At 46.7% G+C, this 18,340-nt stretch overlaps 1 protein-coding gene across 1 annotated transcript in view; it reads left to right on the top strand.

Moving 5' to 3' along the window:
- Nucleotides 1-16,147, top strand: part of LOC144155008 (uncharacterized) — a 71,373-nt gene extending 55,226 nt beyond the window's left edge. The window contains exons 3-5 of the mRNA XM_077686191.1: nt 838-883; nt 13,945-14,031; nt 15,788-16,147. Of these exons, the coding sequence (XP_077542317.1) occupies nt 838-883; nt 13,945-14,031; nt 15,788-15,887 (233 nt within the window). The 3' untranslated portion in view covers nt 15,888-16,147. The remainder of the gene's footprint in view (nt 1-837; nt 884-13,944; nt 14,032-15,787) is intronic.
- The last annotated feature ends 2,193 nt before the right edge of the window (nt 16,148-18,340 follow it).

Raw genomic sequence — 18,340 nt, forward strand, 5'->3', positions numbered from 1 at the left:
GGTTATGTTGCAAGTATCACGCATCGAAGAAATTTGGAACCTGTGCGAAAGAGGTACCAGGTACACGGAGAAGCATACTCCGTATGGGAGGGGAAAGAGGAGGAGTGCATTTTCGGTTCCCTTTATTGTCCTCCCCAGTGCACCAGGCCACCAAGCTGCGATGCCAGAATAGGCCCTCTGTAACTCAGGTTGCTAGCCGTGTGATTACCTACGGCGTGTGAACGATAAAAAGGAGGTGGAAAGCAGCCTAGCCCATTTTTCTCATCTTCTACAGAGATGGCGGACAGGGCAGTTAAAGCAGGAAAACCAACTATAGAAGTGGCGCAAGTTCAAGAAAAATTGAGCTGCGCATAGCATCACTGCTACTGCCGGCAGCAACAAGGGAACATGGCGGGTATTGACAAAACGCTAGTTTCTGTGGCTCCTGCGTACTAATGGTCCCCGCCGATATGGCGTTTTGTAAATGTTCATTATAGTACTCACTGCAGCGTTGCGACATTTATAGCAGGGGTCAGCAACCTTTTGAGGCGGAGGACTCAGTTGCCTAAAGACGAACCGGCGTGGACCGGACGGCAGATCGGGAGGGATGGCGAGGGGGGGGCGGGGGGGGGGGGGGTCTTTTTTGTACTTATGCAAAGACAGGAAGTGAAGTAGTGTGAAGATGGGGTCAATGCCAACTGGAAGCGATCTTTTTTTGTTCCTGTCTAGGCCCATTTGAGGTCAAAACTGCTATGTCGGCTTCAGAGATGAAGTGACGAGAGTGGGGGTTCTGACGTCGTGCCGGGGGCCGCAGGTTGCTGAGCCCTGATTGGGAGCATCCCTTGTCTCCTCTCGCAGGCCGTGGTGTCCCCAAGAACAGCAGCATGGCGTTCTACTGGTTTCGGTAAGGCAGCGAGACCATCTACATACGGATGGCTTGCTCATATACGGAAGCAAGAAATGACCGGCTACGTACGCATGTAGCTTTGGTAATGGGGCAGAGATGGTCATTTGGCACTAGTCAAGGCCGACAAGCGCCAAATCATTTACAGCCTGCTCAAAGGAAGCACTTAATTGGCTCGGATGGGTAAGTTAGCGATAAGGTAGATGAGAAATATTTGAGTTGCTGGGGGTTTTCGGATATCGTCCTGTTGATTGAGCAGGAAGAGGACCTGCGAAGAAAAAAAAGCGTTCATGACCTGCGTCCGGAAACCTTGGAGGCACGCTTAAATATAAATATGAAGGAATCTAAAACGGATCAGCCCTTCAGCGTACGTGCAGTGTTTGTCTAAATTTTCTAGGCCAAGCCGAAAGGGAGCAGGCCGCAAAAAATTCAATGTACAGGCTTGCGAAGGAAAGTTTGACATCCACCCAAATGCAGCCATACGGGTTTTTTTTTTTTCTTTTTTCTTCAACTACGAAGTTTCTGAGAAAGCTGCATAGCTTTCCTTTGTAGCCGTATGGCTGCATTTTGGTGGATGTCAAACTTTCCTTCGCAGAAACTTACTCCACCTTGGGGATTTCCCCTAAATCTGATCGATTAACACCTGTCCTCAGTCACTTCGAGTTGTTGATCAATTCGCTATCGCGCTACAAACGACTAGCCTCCTGGTTAGCTCAGTTGGTAGAACGACTGCTACGGTTAAGCGATGGTCCCGGGTTCGAATCCTGGACCAGGACGAATTTTTCTTCAACTGCCAAGTTTCTGAGAAAGCTGTATAGCTTTCCTTTGTAGCCGTATGGCTGCGTTTGGGTGGATGTCAAACTTTCCTTCGCAGAAACTTACTCCACCTTGGGGATTTCCCCTAAATATGATTGATTAATTTACAGGCTTACGTCCCGAACAAGGCCGAAACGTTTTATGCCGGAAAGCTAGTGTAAACACCTTTCTTTCTCGCGGTCATAAAATAATTTGGTCGCATTTACAGGTACAGCTTTCGGACCTGGAGGGGAATGAAGAATAGTCCGAATAAAAGAGCAGTCCGAAAAATCCGTGAGTCATTTACTCCTATGGGACAACTGGCGATTCCTCGGAAAAGCTCGAAATATCCAGCAAGTGCGAATTTTCAGAGTCCGAAAAAACGGTCGGCTACTGTGTACTATTAGAGGTTGGGAGGGAACTCACAATGGTGAAACTGGGGCGTTGTAATGCAACTAACCATTATTAACAGAGTGTTGTAATGCAACCAACCATTATTTATTGTCAAAAAATTTAAGGTTTCAATCTCTCTCTCTTTCTCTGATGATGATGCTGATGATGCTTAGCGACTTGCCCTTTGTAACGGGGTGGCGTTGCACAGTGATTTTGGTCGTAAGCATACAATAACCTCCCCATTAAAAAAATAGCCTTTGTGGTATTTTTGTGCTAGTCTGACTTCTTAGTTTGGATGTCTTCCTAGTTTTTTGACTGCCGCCAGCGCCACGAAGCAGTAGTCATCGTGTGCGAGATACTGCTTACGGCAGCTAGCAATAGTTGATGCCTGGACCACTTTGAATGCTTTTTCGACGGCGGCATTCCTACGGTTTTTGCAGGCAGATGTGACCCCGCATGCCCCAGGAACGCGTTGTAGTTCCTTATCGGGGAAACCTCAAATTTCAACAAACATTTTCTTCCCAAAATATCTAACATTTGCCATTGCTTCAAATTTCGGCGTATATGGGTTAACTTGGGAGAGCACGACACTGTTTATTTATAAGATTTGTGTCGTTAGATCGGCAGACTTGGACCGAACTCGTAAGTCGCGCGATCTGCGCCGTCTTGGCGAGCAATTTCACGTTCCCGCGATAAGAAGACCTGCGATGTTTTACTGCGGCACAAGTGGACGCATCCGCCTGCAGAAAACAGAACGGAAAGAAAACGTAGAAGCCAAACGGGCGGTCCTACGCGGCGATCGGGCACAGGCGAAAAAGCGGTCAAAGCGATCTGCGCACCAGTAATCACCAGCTGCATTACAAGCGCATATCGAGAGCAGTATCCAGCACCCGATGGCTATCTCTTTGTGGCGCTAGCGGAAGTCCGAACTACGCTTTCCGTCATTCGTGGCAAGCCTGTGGGCGGCTGTACGTTCCGGGCCAATTTTTAAGGCGATAGCGTTATTAGGCTCATTTTTCGATTTCCCCGTGGCTGCTAGCCGTCCGCTATCAGCCGTGCTTATCAAGCGTCCACCGAAGTACGTCACCTCTGCACCCCCCCCTTCCGGAAGCTATGACTGGGGCAGCAAGATCCGAGGGCTGGCCTGAATTTTGAATATGATGCAAGGGCAACTGAAGTGTGTAAAGGATGACAATGATACTACGGCGGAGACGAAAGAAAGGACACGCATTTTCAGCTGGTGCCACGCCTGCAAAGTGAAGTTCGTTCACCTGCCCGTTGGTGATAGCATACTCAACAGACACATTCGCCAGCCGTGCCCGCGACTCACGTCATCACATCGAAGTGTCATTCCACGCGAAGATAAAAAATACAAATTTCCGGTAATTCACGTGTCGAAGCTACACCTCGGCTACGAGGCGTGGCGTAGTGGAAGGCTCCAGATTAATGTCGACTACCTGGAAATCTTTAACGTGCGAAAAAATCTCGGCACACGGCCGTTTTAGTTTTCTACGTCCATCAGGAAAACGGCTGCCGCGGCCGGGAATCGAACGTGCGTCCTTGGGCTCAAGAGTACAACGCCTTACCAACTGAGCCACGCAGACGTGTTTTTCACCGGAAGTGATGCCCGCACCTAAATTGAGTCAGCTAACTAAATATGGTGGCAAAGGATTAACGCAAGTCTTATAAATCATGGACGGCGTTAATTAAGAGCAGAAACGAACTGAAATAAAACCAGGTCGTCTTCGTAATACTAACAACAACAACAACAATAACAAGAACAATAACGACAACAACAATAACAACAACAACAACAACAACAACAACAACAACAATAATAATAATAATAATAATAATAATAATAATAATAATAATAATAATAATAATAATAATAATAATAATAATAATAATAATAATAATAACAGCAATAATAATGATAATAATCAGCCTTGTTCCCACTGCACGGGGTAGGCCTGTACCAAAGATCTCCAGCCACGTTTATCGAGTGCTAAATCACTCCGCCCCTTTGCCCGTTCCCCCGCCAAAAGACCGTAAACGCCATACGGGTCGGTCAAGGATACGACGGAAGGATAAGCCAGGAAAACCCAGCATATAGGTTATAATCACATTAATTGCCAAACTACTTTTCAATATTTCCGTGGTTCTGTCTCATCTGCAAGCACCGTTTGGCAAACGATGGAGGACTCCACGCGACAAAGTTAAATAAAACAGGTAAGGATGTCCTCCCAGAGAACAGTCGTCACGTATGAATGCTCGGCGTGGCTCCAGAGTCAAGCGGCAGAGCCGAACTCACAATCGCCATTAAAAAAGAGAAAAAAAAAATGTCACCGATTGCCCACTTTATAAAACGCCTAACCAAAAGAAGAGTAGGAAAAAAAAAAGAACAAATGGTAAGACTCATTCAGCCACTGATCATGAGCCGGATATTGCATAGCCTACCATACCACAAATTTACCCGCACCGAAAAAAACCAAGAAAACACCATCATATATAGGACAGCATATAAGGCAGTTTTAAACCTCGCCATTTTGACCGTGGGACGAACTGACAATAGGTGGACCACGAAGGGAACAAAATGGACAGCCAGAGACGGATCTAGAAAACGGGGAAGCTCATTAGCTTGATGGAGGGATCAGATAACAACATTCGGAGACAAAGAATGGACTCGGGCTGCGCAAGACAAGAGCGGTGAAGGTCCATGGGAGAGGCCTTCGTCCTGAAGTCGACCTAAATAGGATGTCGGTGATGATCACGATGAATAGGCCCTCAAATTTTGTCGCGAGGGGTTGCGACAAGACGGTTCCGTACAACAACCCCCAACGCTCTTGCCACGCTCTAAACTTGCGTCGACGGTCGGTGCTGACCATCTCGCCCTCCCACTACTCTGAATTCGGTAATTGCAGGCCGCTGGAACGGGAATCCTCGGGGCAGCCACACAAAATATGGGCTAAACCTGCTCGTTCGGCATCACATAAGGAGCATTCGGGTCGGAAAGCTCCTGGGTAGATAAATGATAGTTCATTGTGGTTATAGAATGTATTAGTCTGGAGCCGCGTCTAGGTGACTTGCCGAATTTTGCTTAGTGATCTATCGGGTGGAGAATATTAGTCTCTCTTGGCAATACAGTTAAACCTGGATGTAACGAAATTGAAAAAAGTTCGCAAATTTTCGTTACATCCAGGTTTTCGTTACATGCAGTTTTCAAGTAAACACCAGGGAAATCATCACGAACACCAAAAAAAACATGCGGCAGATGCCGATTTAGCGCAACTTACCTCAAATGTTTATTTAACACAAAAAAACTGCGTTATTTTCGCCTGTGTGTTTCGCATCAAAGACGACGCAACGCGGCGGTCCAGAGAAACGAACTCCTCCAAAGCTTCCGCATCATCCTGCGAGCCGACGTGACGGCGCAGCACGTCCAGCGCATCCAAGACCTCCTTTGCTGTAGGCAACGGGAATGTATCCGCCTCTGACGAACCTTCATCATCGCCGCGATCTCTAACAGTTTCTACAAGTGCCACAACGATACCCACGACGTCGCCGCGCTGAGAATGCGCTACGCCTAACAACAGAACACCTACCGGACCAGCCTAACCAGAGTGCGCTCGCCCGTTCGGCACGGCAGCGCCACCAGACGTCACAAAACATCGATGCTCGCATGGATGGCACGCACTTGCTTGCTGCAATCGTATGCGTTCTACCCGCCATCTTGCCCCATATTTTTTCCTTTATTATATAGAACTTGCGCGTTGTATTTACAAATTTTTAGTAGTGTTACGGCTCAAAATCATAAATGATCAGTGCCGCGAATTCGTTACATTCAGGTCGATTACCGCAACACCTTCGTTACGTGGAGGTCACAAATACATGGACTTCTATGGAGATGGAGTTGGGGATTGGAAAAAATTTGTTAAATCCAGGAATTCGTTACATGGAGGTTCGTTACATCCAGGTTTAACTGTAGTGCATAGCGATCTCATTATACATTTCCATGCGTTCCCTGGCCTAGGGAGGAGTCATCCACTGTCTGGTTGACGGGAAAACCCGCGTAATGTGGATGGACAGGTCGGCCACCAGATTGCTGCACCAGGCATCAGCGACCCACGCCCTAAAAATGCCCAATTGTTGCATTTTATAATTCCTGTGGATGCAGAGGGATACTCGGTGCTTCCGTATACTGTGATATAAAACTGCGTGCATTACTCTTGGTAAGGTATGGTCCCACCAATTCACTTCTGTATAGCGGTGAAGCCGTCGTTTTATAAGAGAGCGGCTGGAAAGAATGTTTACGCATTAGTAGACAACTGTCACTTTTTGCACCATTTTTTTGTAGATTGTTAGTGGTATAAAAAAGCAGGTAGAATTCTTTTTCTGGGAGCGAAAACAGCTCCACACCGAAGTTACCTAAGATCGTGGTCGGCGTTATTCCTTATCTGCGTCTGCCTACACGCTCTGTACGGGGCGTCAAAGCAACCATGAAAGAAAAATAAACTGGGACCTTGTTTTATTTTAAATAGCATTTGGTAACTAACTATAGGCTATTCCGGCGCCGCAAAACGTTGTTTTCACCAAGAAAGGTACGAAGTATTGAAAAACCTATACAAGTTTGACTCTACCCAATATCACTCTTGACGTAATGTGGAAAAACCGATTTACCAGGGGCGTTAAGTGCATATTAGCAACGGTGAAGCAAAACTGGAGGCACCACTAAATCTCAGACCTGATTTTTAGTGGTGGCTTTGGTCGGAGGCTGCCGGTCGCGTAAATGTGCCCCTGTGGCGTTTAGGGCTGGGCAAGGAAGTACCTGGTGAACGGCAACAACTTCATTAATTTACAAGATTATCTAGCCGAATTGTTTAAAGCTGCCATTAAGATCGACGTCATCGCTATTGGGAGAAAGCAATCTTTTGAATAAACCAAGGCAAGTCTCGTTGCTGAAGGCGTTGGCAACAATTTCGGACTCCAAAAATTCGTACTTACTGGATATTTCGGACTTTCCCGAGGAACTGCCAGTTGTCCTGTAGGAGTAATGACTCGGGGATTTTTCGGACTGCTCTTGCTCCGTGAAAATAAGACAGAAAATAAGGGTTGGCAGTCAAGAAAACCTCGGAAAGCAAAGGGGAGGTTGTGGTGGGTCATAGAAAGAGATGAAAAATTTTTTGAGTCGAAAAGAAAGTGGTGAAAAAATGCCCGCCGGGTGGGATCCGAACCCACGACCTCCAGAATACCGGTCTGGTGCGATAACCACTACGCTACAGGCGGGGCTGTTTCCCCAGCACTTTCTCGGGTATTTATGTTAAGGTATTTTTGTTTCCTGCACTTGGGGGTGGTAGCCAGCGCCACTCGGACTACTCGGGGTGAAGGGGACCTTCTTTTTAACCCCCGGGCCGTGACTCGAGTGTCTACGACATGTCGAGAGTGGTCGACCAGCGTTGAACCCACCCGGCGGGCATTTTTTCACCACTTTCTTTTCGACTCAAAAAATTCTTCATCTCTTTCTATGACCCACCACAACCTACCCTTTGCTTTCCGAGGTTTTCTTGACTGCCAACCCTTATTTTCTATATATATATATCAGTGTGTCGAACCGAGCAAAAATATCGGTTGGGTCATGGTTCGGGCTCGGGCAAATTCACTTCGTTCCGGTTCAGTTCCGGTTCGACTCCTTCACAAACCGAACCGGTTCGCGTTGGTGAGTTAAATATTAGCGAAGTGCAAAAAATGCTTTGTAGTTTACAGCGACCGTAAAAAAATAAATAGAAATGTGGTGCAATACAAGTACTGCTTTTTCTCAATAAAAGTCTTGCAATTTTAAAGGCAACAGTAAGTAATTAGGCCAACGTTAAAGAAAACATATAAAGTAGTGTAAGTTTACTAGCTAATTTCCCGGCCAGCCGTTGTGTTGTCCTAGGGGCTGCCTAAAGCAGCAGGCGTCATGCTATCTGTGGGATATACTTTCTTCCGCTCCCTTTTTTGTTGAAATGGCAATCTTCTTTCTGGAATTGCCAATCACCCAGAACGTTCAACCCCTAGAGTTAGGCCTGTATACATTAGCAGTAGACGTGTTTAAATGCCAGCGGTATACTTTGTTTAGTTGTAGTATTTCAAAAGAAAAATCCAACAGAAGCCACGTAAGTACTACCTATGGACTAGATTGTTTGGCCACCTAAGTAAATTTGTTAGCGGACACCTTCTTGGGGGTGTGAGCCAAAATTTTGTTAAAAGTGAACCTTAGTTAACGCTCAGTCACTAATTATGGCTCTGATCACTAGAAGAATGCATTTCGGATAACTATTACTGATGTGTGCGTCACCATGAATACGTCTCCGTTCCGCCTGCCAACCACCCTCGTTCCGTCCGCTAAGTTGCGGAATCTTATAACAGATTATGAGATGACAAACCAAAGTGGGGAGTGGAAGCGTGAAACACGAGATGGAACTCTTTTGGAAAGACACTCTTTAATTTGTCGACAACAGTACTCCCCCGTCGTTCAGCATGAGTAGCCGGAGCGCCAGAGTAGGAAGTTAGACTAGTCATTGAAAGTGTACAGTCTTTGTTAAAATTTCCTAGACCAAGCCGGGAATGCACAGGCCGAAAAAATTCAATGTACACGCTTACGTACCGAGGGAGGCTGAAACGTTTTATGCCGGAAAGCTAGAGAAAACGTCTTTCTTGCTTACTGTCATAAAATATTTTGGACACATTTAAAAGTAAAGCTTATTCGTTGAATTCTTTGTGGTTGAGAAGGCTTAGGATTGGCCTAGAAAATTTTGACAAAGGGTGCACCGTCAAAAAAAAGCAGCGTTAAAAAAGCGAAATAGCAGAACAGGCAGAAAGGACGAGCGCTGGGCAAATGGGACAGTACGCGACGGGCCTGCCTTTCCGCATGTGTCCCCTACTTTAATGCTGTTTTTCTTCCAAGGCAAACTACGCAGTACCTGCAAGGTTGGGGGATACACTTTCTTCCAAAAGAAAAAAGTGCGTAACGTACGCAGTTTGCTCTGCTATATCTACTATCATTGTTTGAATCCGTTACAAAAACGCGAAGTTTGTCCGCCCTACTTTACTTGAAACACTGAAGATTATATCAGGCATTACAGCGCTCGCTGCCATCGCAGTGATGACACGTTTGGTTGTAAAAGGTGGGACGAAGTAAAGTGTGTCTATAGAGAAATTTTCGTGTTTGCTTTTTCGATGGTTGAAGGCAGCAAAAAAGGGCAGATATTATTCCTGTGGGAACTCGCGCGAAATAATTTAAAACCAGGTGATGGGTCCCTACTTTCTTGTTTTCTCGTAAAAACACACTTCCCAAAAAATATAGCCGTATTTTATGCCCCGAAGGTACCCCTGTGCTATGAAGCACACCGTATATTGCAAGCCGGCACAGCAACTTAGACCCCCCAAGGATCTTTAACGTGTGTCAAAACCTCGACACATAAAAGCTTTCGTTTTTTTCTGCCGTCAAAAAAACGGCAGCCGAGTACGGTTATCTAACCCGCATTCTTGTCGTCAGCCGCCAACGGCTCAGACACCGGGCAGCTCTTGAGTGCCACACTTGTCGAGTATATATATTTACTTTCTAGGTATGCTACCTTTTTAAATAAAGTTGTGAAATGCAAAAAAGTATCCACATTTCGGGCGTTGGCCTTCGCCGTTGCACAGTGCAGCAACCTTGCGGCCCGATTTCCCTTACGTAGTCGCAGCGTGGGGAGGGGAGGGCAAACTCCGTGTTCCATATCGTCTGCAGGCTGCCTAGAGTGCGAAATTTCGTTTGCCCAGCCTTGCATTCCGCTCGCGCTGCTAGCAGTAGCATACCATTGCAACATTCTTTGCGCGTACCTCTCCTGAGTTGAAACGACGAAGAGAGCGTTGATAGTGTTGACATTTCTGAAGGGGAAAGTGCGTGATAAGGTACGAAATTGGTGGTGCGAAAGAAAAAAGCACCGAATGGTGTTAACCACGCGTTATCAACAGCGGAAGCTGGAACCATTTCGTCACGAACCGGTAACACCGTTAATTCTGTTTTCGGTGCAGCTCCGGCAAAAATACCTGTTGGGTTCCGGTCCTACGCGTGATATATATATATATATATATATATATATATATATATATATATATATATATATATATATATATATATATATATATATATATATAATGCTACGTGGCGGCAAGGCGAAGGTGAGACGAATATTGGACGATGGTACAACGATGTATTTACAAGGATGATCTATGTACAAGCGGCCATGAAAGAGCTCGGGCCCGCCACCCCCCCTGCGTCGTCTTCGGTAACCGGTTATGGCGCTACGGGCCATTGTCCACATAGATGTTCCGTGACATCACCCCCCGACGGAGGACGGATGAGCAATGCGATGAGAGTATATACAATGAAGTCCTTGCCGCCACTAATGATGGTGATGGTCGTGATAAGCACCGCTCCCGGAACAGCTCTGACCACCGCCAACCCCACGAGGCAGCTTGCAAAGCCCTCGGAGAAGCGCCGGGGATCTGGGCGGGGGAACGTCGTCGGCTCTTCGTCTGGTAGTGGCTGTCAGTTCGTCTGGTCTCGGCTGGTCATGGGCAGGGGACACGGGGCTGGGGAATGGTCATGTCCATGGCTCCCCGGGGCTTGGGCGGGCCGACGCTTTCCAAGAGTCAGGATGAGACCCCTTAATGAGCCGAGATGTGGTGAAACTCGGGGCCGGGATGAGACTTAACCCAGCACCCTCCACCAAAATGTTACGTGGCGACAAGGCAATGATGAGACGAATATTGGACGATGGTACAGCAATGTACAATAATCCCTCGTTATAACGGAATCGCTTTACTTGAAATATCGCTATTTTCGAAATTTTTTTTGGTCCCATCCCAAACGCGTGCAATTTAGGCCGCATTACTCGAAGCGCACGAAGAGCTTGACCCGCTTAGAGCGAAGTGGCGAGCGGATTCTCGAGCGGCGGCGACCCAGCGGCGAGCCAAGCTGTCAACATGGCGGGTCAACGCAAGCTTGTGTTTCTCTTGCAATTTTCTCGGCCCAGTCATGCTCGTTCGCATCATCCGACTTTAGACGAAGTGTACAAATGTGTTGTAGAATCATTGAATTTTGTTCCTAGACATTGCTCAATGACGTTCACGCGACGGTGCGCGTACATCGATACTCGAACCGTAGAATTACCAGTGTCGTTGAGAACGGGGCGCTGAAAAACTCTTGTTTTGTAAACTTCACGGCTGCACACTTCGGGAAACAATGGCCCAGTGATCATCCAAAGCTCCTAGTGCAAAATTGGTCAGTTTTGATGATTGCGCTGTGTAGCCACAATGAGCGGTGGTTAATTGTTTTTTGCGCTCAACAAACACGAATGCAGAGTCACGGAATTTGTACGCAAAACTCTCGTGGGTGTTCCATGACGCCCGCACGCCCCATATAAATGTGGCCACTATCTTCCCCTACTTATTCATTTTCCAATCTGCGAGGCATTCGGACGCCAGTCACTGGTCTTGCTCTCCTTCACATATCAACTCCTCGCCGCCTTGCTGCCAGTTTCGATGTCGCCGCTCCTCCGAAGCTCATCCTGCTCATCACGTCGCCCTTCGGAAGTGAGTCACTAGCACCCCGTGGAGCCCACTGTCACAAAGCTCGGCCCTCTGGTCACCTGTCACCTGGTTGCCTGGTCAGCTCTGGACCGTCGACTTGCACCCCCGAGTACGCCGGGCTGCGCTCGGCCTCCTCACCACAGTTGTCTTCCTATGCCGCTTGGTAGCGTCGCCCGATGCGTTCAATCGTGCTGACGTCGCGTGCCTTTGGATCCGCGTTGCAGGAAACGGCGGGCTGCGCTAGGCCTACTCAGTGCAGCAGCATTTCGCGCGCCTCTCGGTGGCATTGTCCGCTGCGTTCAGTCACTTGGGCGCCGACGGCGCGTGCCTTTAAATACCTGCTGCAGGCCATGTGATTGTGTGTTATTTGGAGTGCTTTGTTAACCGTGCCTCGCGTGTGTTTTTGTGGTATACAGTGATAAATGGCTCCGCCAGTCTCCAGGCGAAAGTGTCTGACTTTGGAGCTGAAAGTTCGGCTGATAAAAGAAGTGGAAAAAGGCGGCCGGAAGAAAATCATAGATTGGCCACGATCGCATGACACTCTTTCTTGATGTGGCGCATACCTCGATAAACTGATGGCGTTACAAGAGCTGCTCATTAACCTTGCTACAATATATATATATATATATATATATATATATATATATATATATATATATATATATATATATATATATATATATACTGAAAATATAACAAAAACCAGTACACGACGAAACGGTTCGACCAACCGCCATTGATAATTCTCGGTCGATGTCATTCAGGGCTTTTCTCTTTCACGCAGGGTCAACTTCCTAATCCCTCACGCATTTTCCCCCTCAATCACAACACTATTGACGCTCTGTACATGGTCGCTACATGTGAAAAGGTATGCGCATCAGTTTTGTAGTGGTATGTTGCTGCTGGTCATCGCGCGTGAAGGGTGCAAGGCAGAGCAAAAGAAATGACACACTGTAGGCATCCTGCAGGCGATATGAAACATCGACTATGCCCTTCCTTTGCTTCTACTGCATAGGAACAATCAGACCACAAGATTTCTGCATTGCGCAATGGCGAAGGCTTACACGCTAAGGTGTTGGTGGTGGTGGTGATGTTTATTGGCGGGTGGACCTAGCCTTGCGTGGTATGCCGGCAATTTCTCACCCGATCAGCACCTTTTACCGCTATTCGCGGGAATTCACCATGATTCGCTGAGGCTTGTGACCCTTAAAAATTGAAGGATCAAACGAAAAATGTCCCTCCCCGTGATCCAATGGCCTTCCGGGGAAATTAAATCGTTCAAAGAGGCATTTGGAGCGGCTTTCCTTCGCTGTTCTTTAAACAAAGCTAACCGCTCTTCCGCATGCTCTCGGTAGTCCATAATAAAATGACCGATGTCGCATGTAGCACCACACGTTCCGCACAGAGGTGAAGAGATAATGTTCAGCTTATGAAGCCACGCCGGTGTCCGCGCTGAGTTGGTCCGGATGCGGAACAGTAAGGTTGCCTCTGTCCTCTGCGTCTTGTTCAGCAGATAAAGGAAAACGGATTTAGCGTTCGCTTCCAGTGGGTCCCTTCCCACGTAGGAGTGCTTGGAAACGGAGCTGCGGACCAGTTGGCTCGTGAAGCGACATCGTGCACTCGTCTTCTGAAGGTGGCCCCAGATGAACGGCACATTTTAAAAACAATCATACAAGATCATTTCCGCTCTCTTTGGCGACCACAACATCGGCCTTGTGTTACACCCTAAGCGTGCGCGCTAAAACATTTTGTTGTTATGGTATACGTGACAGAGTAGAGTAACGGGTTTAGTTTTGTAACACTCTAACCGAGCACCGCTGATGCTAGAATAGGACCCTAAGTGAACGGTACTAAAAAATAAAAGGTATCCGTGGGTCTGCTTCACCGAAGTGCACCTGAACGACCTATCATTGCTCACGAAGAGGCAAATTTGACGAATAACGAGTACCCTCGTAACATCTGATCCGAAAAACGTGGCCTGCGTTGCTGCCTCGAGCACAGTAATACAGTATGCTTCCTTTGTGTCATAGAGGAAACCACTTTTTTTTTTTGTTCGGATCAAGTAATTGGCTGGGCCCTTGTTCCCTTTTTATTGCTATTATTGGTCATTCGGGTGTAGTCTGGTGAAGCAAACCAATGGGTGTCTTTTTTTTTTTTTTTTTTCAAGTGAACTGGTTGCCTGACGTGAGGTACATGCATGTTTTGCGAACGCTTGGTGTAGAATTGTAGATATTTCTCAATTGCTACCATTGCAGGAAGTCAGCCGACCAAGGGCACGCCCACTCGGCCTACAACCTGGCCGTTGGTCACATGCAGGGCTTTGACACCGATGTGCAAAAAGGGTAAGCCAAAAAAAAGGAAGTGCAAACAACAAGAAAATTTTGTAACCGAAATCCAGAACGGCAAAAATAACAAGACGTATCGTCTCGCATATGGGAAGCTACGCAAAATCAACTGTGCCCCTTACCGCAGCCGAAAAAAAAAAAAAACATTTTGGTGAACAGTCGTTTTGGTTAGTGCTTCATTTTCTTCTTTTTTGGAATTCTAATCCTTCCCGACCGTTCAACCCAAATTTCAACGTGTCATTTATCTACAACGTCAACCTAAGCTTAACTGCAGTCGCCCAGAAATAACCGATGCAGTGTATATATTATTTAACCCGCCCCCTTCCGTGAACAGTTCCAATCATTAACTCGAGTGAAATACTATTTGTTCAGTTTAGACGTTGCTGCATCATACTTCGGTCAGAATGATGGACCTTCGCAAACGTCATACATATGTGGAACTCCAAGCATTAAAACGAAAAATGAGTTAAACCGAGAAAAAAATCAGTGCCATTCCACTCGGTGGAGGTAGATGACCAGGGGAGCAGTTTGTGGGTTATTGGTTGGCCACAAACTCCCGCTCAAACCGCGCCGTCGTGCCGGGGAAGCATTCAGCCGGATAGCCACGCTGACGTCTTGGATTTTCCGCCTCGCGGTGTTCGGGGTCCCGACGAGCATCGCGCTTACGCTTGGTGGCCGCGGCCCGATTGTCATCGGTGGCCTCCTTCCGCCGCGTTCGCTATTTTTTTCTGTGTGAGTATAGGCTTCACTGTGCACCTTTCAATGTGGGGAAGCCAGATTACAACCACCAAGCTTACACCTATCTTCTATAAGTCAGCTTCACTTTCAGACACAAATGCATTGCTGGGAACTTGAAAGACATTTTTTTTTTTTTTTTTTTTCAGGGGCAATATACGCCATCTTATATTGAAATATGAAGCGCTGGAGGCGAACAAGTGGCCGAATAGAGTGGGTGTGCCGGAGTGAGGGGGAGGGGACCGTCTTTTCTCGGTTTACGCTCGCAAAAAATGGGGGAGTTAGCCTATCAGCTCCTCTGCAAAAAAAAAAAAAAAAGCAAATCGTGGAATAAATGCAAATTGAGAGGCAATCCGTGTTATGGTATCAATACTGATACCTTGCCGCGTGTGGCTATGACCTAGCCGTGTCCCTACCAGCGGCACAGGATTTAAAAATAGTGGCAATTTCTTTTTTTGAGCAATGGGGATTACGCAAGGATCAAGCGCGGAGTTTTCTGTAAAGGAATGGCGTTTTTTTTTTTTTTTTTTGGCGTTTACGTGGCCCCGCTCTTCAGCAAGCTTCCTCTTCCCGTACAAGGCAATGCCATCCCACGCACTCATGCCTACCAGAAAAAGGCCGGTCGGGTTTTTCGCAGCTCGGCTACCACGTGAAAGTGAGAGGACAATTTTTGCAGCACGTCTTTGTCAGGCAGCTTATCCCCCTAGTTCGCTATCTACAACAACCACGGATGTTCGATTCTTCCTCGTGGCACGGTATTGGGCGTCTTACGGCTTCATTACGCTACCGCATGCATCACGGCGTCCACAAGCGGTGGTTCAAAACACTCCTTTGTTGTCCTCTTCAGGCCGCTAATTAACCTCTTACACACTGCAGCAAATCATGCGCCCGCTGTCGCATCCATTTTTGCTATGCGGCATGTTCGAGCTTCTCCTTGCCTCGTCAAGAGCGCACGACGGCATGGCTGGATTTGGTGCACTGGAAGACATTTGCTAACAAAGTGGCCCTTCCGTTTCAGGGAAGCCAAGAAGCTGATCAAGTACGCTGCCGACAAAGGGGTTCACGAGGCGCACTTGGTGTACCACGAAGCGTGCCGCGCTGGAAAGTGTGACCACTGACGTGGCGTGCACCGAGGCGAACGTTCCTGTGTGCCGAGCACGCATACGGCGGCCAAGAGGACCTGCATTAGGAGCAGCTTCTCGCCTATCTTGACCTCCGCAGTCATGGCAGCGATGAGGGTAACAAAACTGGTCCGACTATCCCCTCGTTTGAACGCTAGGAAAGAGAGGGGTGTACAGGAATGTCAATTAAGTTATTGAAAAATTGAAATGTAAGAACGATGCTCTGTTGTGCTGGTCGTTAATAAAGAACTGCTGTGAAGCGCTTCAGTCGCCCTTCATTTTCAGCTAAACCTCAGCTCTCGCTCCGGTAATTGCAAGCACGACTTGGTTGGTTGGTGGTAATGTTGAATCAGGCTACACTAGCCTGGCGTCCCCGAGCGGCACTTGATGCGTTGAAAATACGACTATTACACCGTGAGTCCGGCATGTCTATGTTCCGACTCCCGAAGGAAACCAATGTTGAATTCCAATGGCAGCTCGGGAGCGGTCGCCGAGCTCCGCTGCAGAGCACCCTGCTCCCTCGAAGGGCAGGTGCTCCGAAACTGCCTTTGGAACACACGCGCTCCCGCCGGAGCAAGTGCCGAAGCATGGCGGGCACAGACAGCCTTTAGCGTCGTGACCCTCGAAAAGAGTACCTGCTTCCCTGCAAGCATTTTCTTCTTGCCCGGTCTCAACTAAAGTCTTTTCATCGGCTTTTTGCCGATAAAGGGACTTAAGTAGTCTCAACGGCGTCCATCATAGCCCGTGACTAAAGTTTTGTCTGCTTTTTCGCAAGCAGGCGAAAAAAAAGAAAAGAAACGCCGAAGGCGCGTTTATACGCCATGTCCATCCAGTCATTTGTTTGTTTGTTTATTCGTTTGCATCAACGTACACACGTTGTGGCGGAAAATAGGGTAAAAAGTTCCACACAGCAACTTGACCATGCCCTACATCCTTCACAGAGGCAGGATAACAGCGGGGTGGACACGCAATACAATACATGGTGGAAACGCAATACATGGACACAGCTTGCAGGTGTCAATCAAAAATTATAGCACAGACATACAATGTATTACAGGGCACAGTAAATAACCCATCAGTCAGTGCACATAACGACGTGAAGATGAGTAGTCATTAAAAATAAATTATATGCAACAAACCGCACAAAAGCAAGGAACTAATCACAAACGTAATTTTATTTTCTAACAAACAAGTTATACAGCATTGATGTAGTACACGAGTTAGTATCGAAATCAATAAATACAAGCCCATTTATCAACTTCGGAAGGGTATACCCAACCATCTGCAAGGTGTAGTTTGCACGTGGGCGAGGAACGTGCCAATGTTCAGAAAGTCTAGTCACACACGGCGTTTGATTAATTTGGAGATTAGCTATCAACTAAATGTACTTAAAGTTGTGTTTGCGTTCTAGAGTAAATTTGTAGGCTAAGCGTTACTTAAGGAGGTCCTGAACCTTAGCAGACAAAGTTTACTAAACAAAGGGGCAGTAGGAGCATCGTAACGTGCATTACATAGAACCCGAATAATCCTTTTTTGTAGCAAAAATAACCGATTTATATTAGTTGCAGAAGTTGTGCTCCATACGAGACAACAATAGTTGAAATAACTTAAAAATAATGAATTGTACAACAGTAACTTGACTTTAAACGGAAGATCACGTACAGAATGTGTACCATCCCAGCTATGCGCGAAAGTTGCCCTGCTAGAAGTGTATTCCAAGACATGTCTTGATCGAAAAAAAAAACATTACCGTTTTTGCAGACATTACCAGTTCAATTTTGGAGTTGTTCAACATGATATCAGCCTGTAAGGAAATATTTTTGTTTCTGGATTGAAGAAGCATCGCTTTCGTTTTATCCACGTTAATTCTTAAGCCGTTATTCGCAGACCACCTGTGTATTTTTTCAAGCACTTCATTAGCGGTTTGTACCAACTGCGTGACATCGCAAGATGAAACAAGGAGAGTAACATCGTCAGCGTAAATTATGTACTTTGTATCAGTGTCAGCATTCATGATGTCATTATGTAGATGTTGAAGAGAAGGGGCCCTAAAATACTGCCTTGTGGTACGCCTAAGCGTAGTTGTCTCATTTTAGAGCGGATGTTATTTACCTGAACAAACTGGCTTCTATGACCTAAGTATGGTGTTATAGCATATAGAGCTGCTATGGCGCAGATACCATAGCAATACATTTTTTCAAGCAGTAGTTTATGATTCATACTGTCGAAAGCTTTGCTGTTGTCGATTAGAAATCCCAATGTAAGTTGTCATTTCTCAATGCTTTTCAGAATGAGTTCTTTTTGTTCAAGTAACGCTAGGTGTGTCGACCTTCTTATTCTGAAAGCATACTGTCAATTTGATAACACTGAGTTCTTTTCAAGAACGTTGGATGATTGAAAATAATTTTTTGCAAAGCTGCAGAAAAGATAGGAAGTATTGAAATCGGCCT

Source organism: Haemaphysalis longicornis, unplaced genomic scaffold (genome assembly GCF_048455015.1).
Source record: "Haemaphysalis longicornis isolate Haplotype H1 unplaced genomic scaffold, Haemaphysalis longicornis Haplotype H1 scaffold_1, whole genome shotgun sequence".
Taxonomy (NCBI): domain Eukaryota; kingdom Metazoa; phylum Arthropoda; class Arachnida; order Ixodida; family Ixodidae; genus Haemaphysalis; species Haemaphysalis longicornis.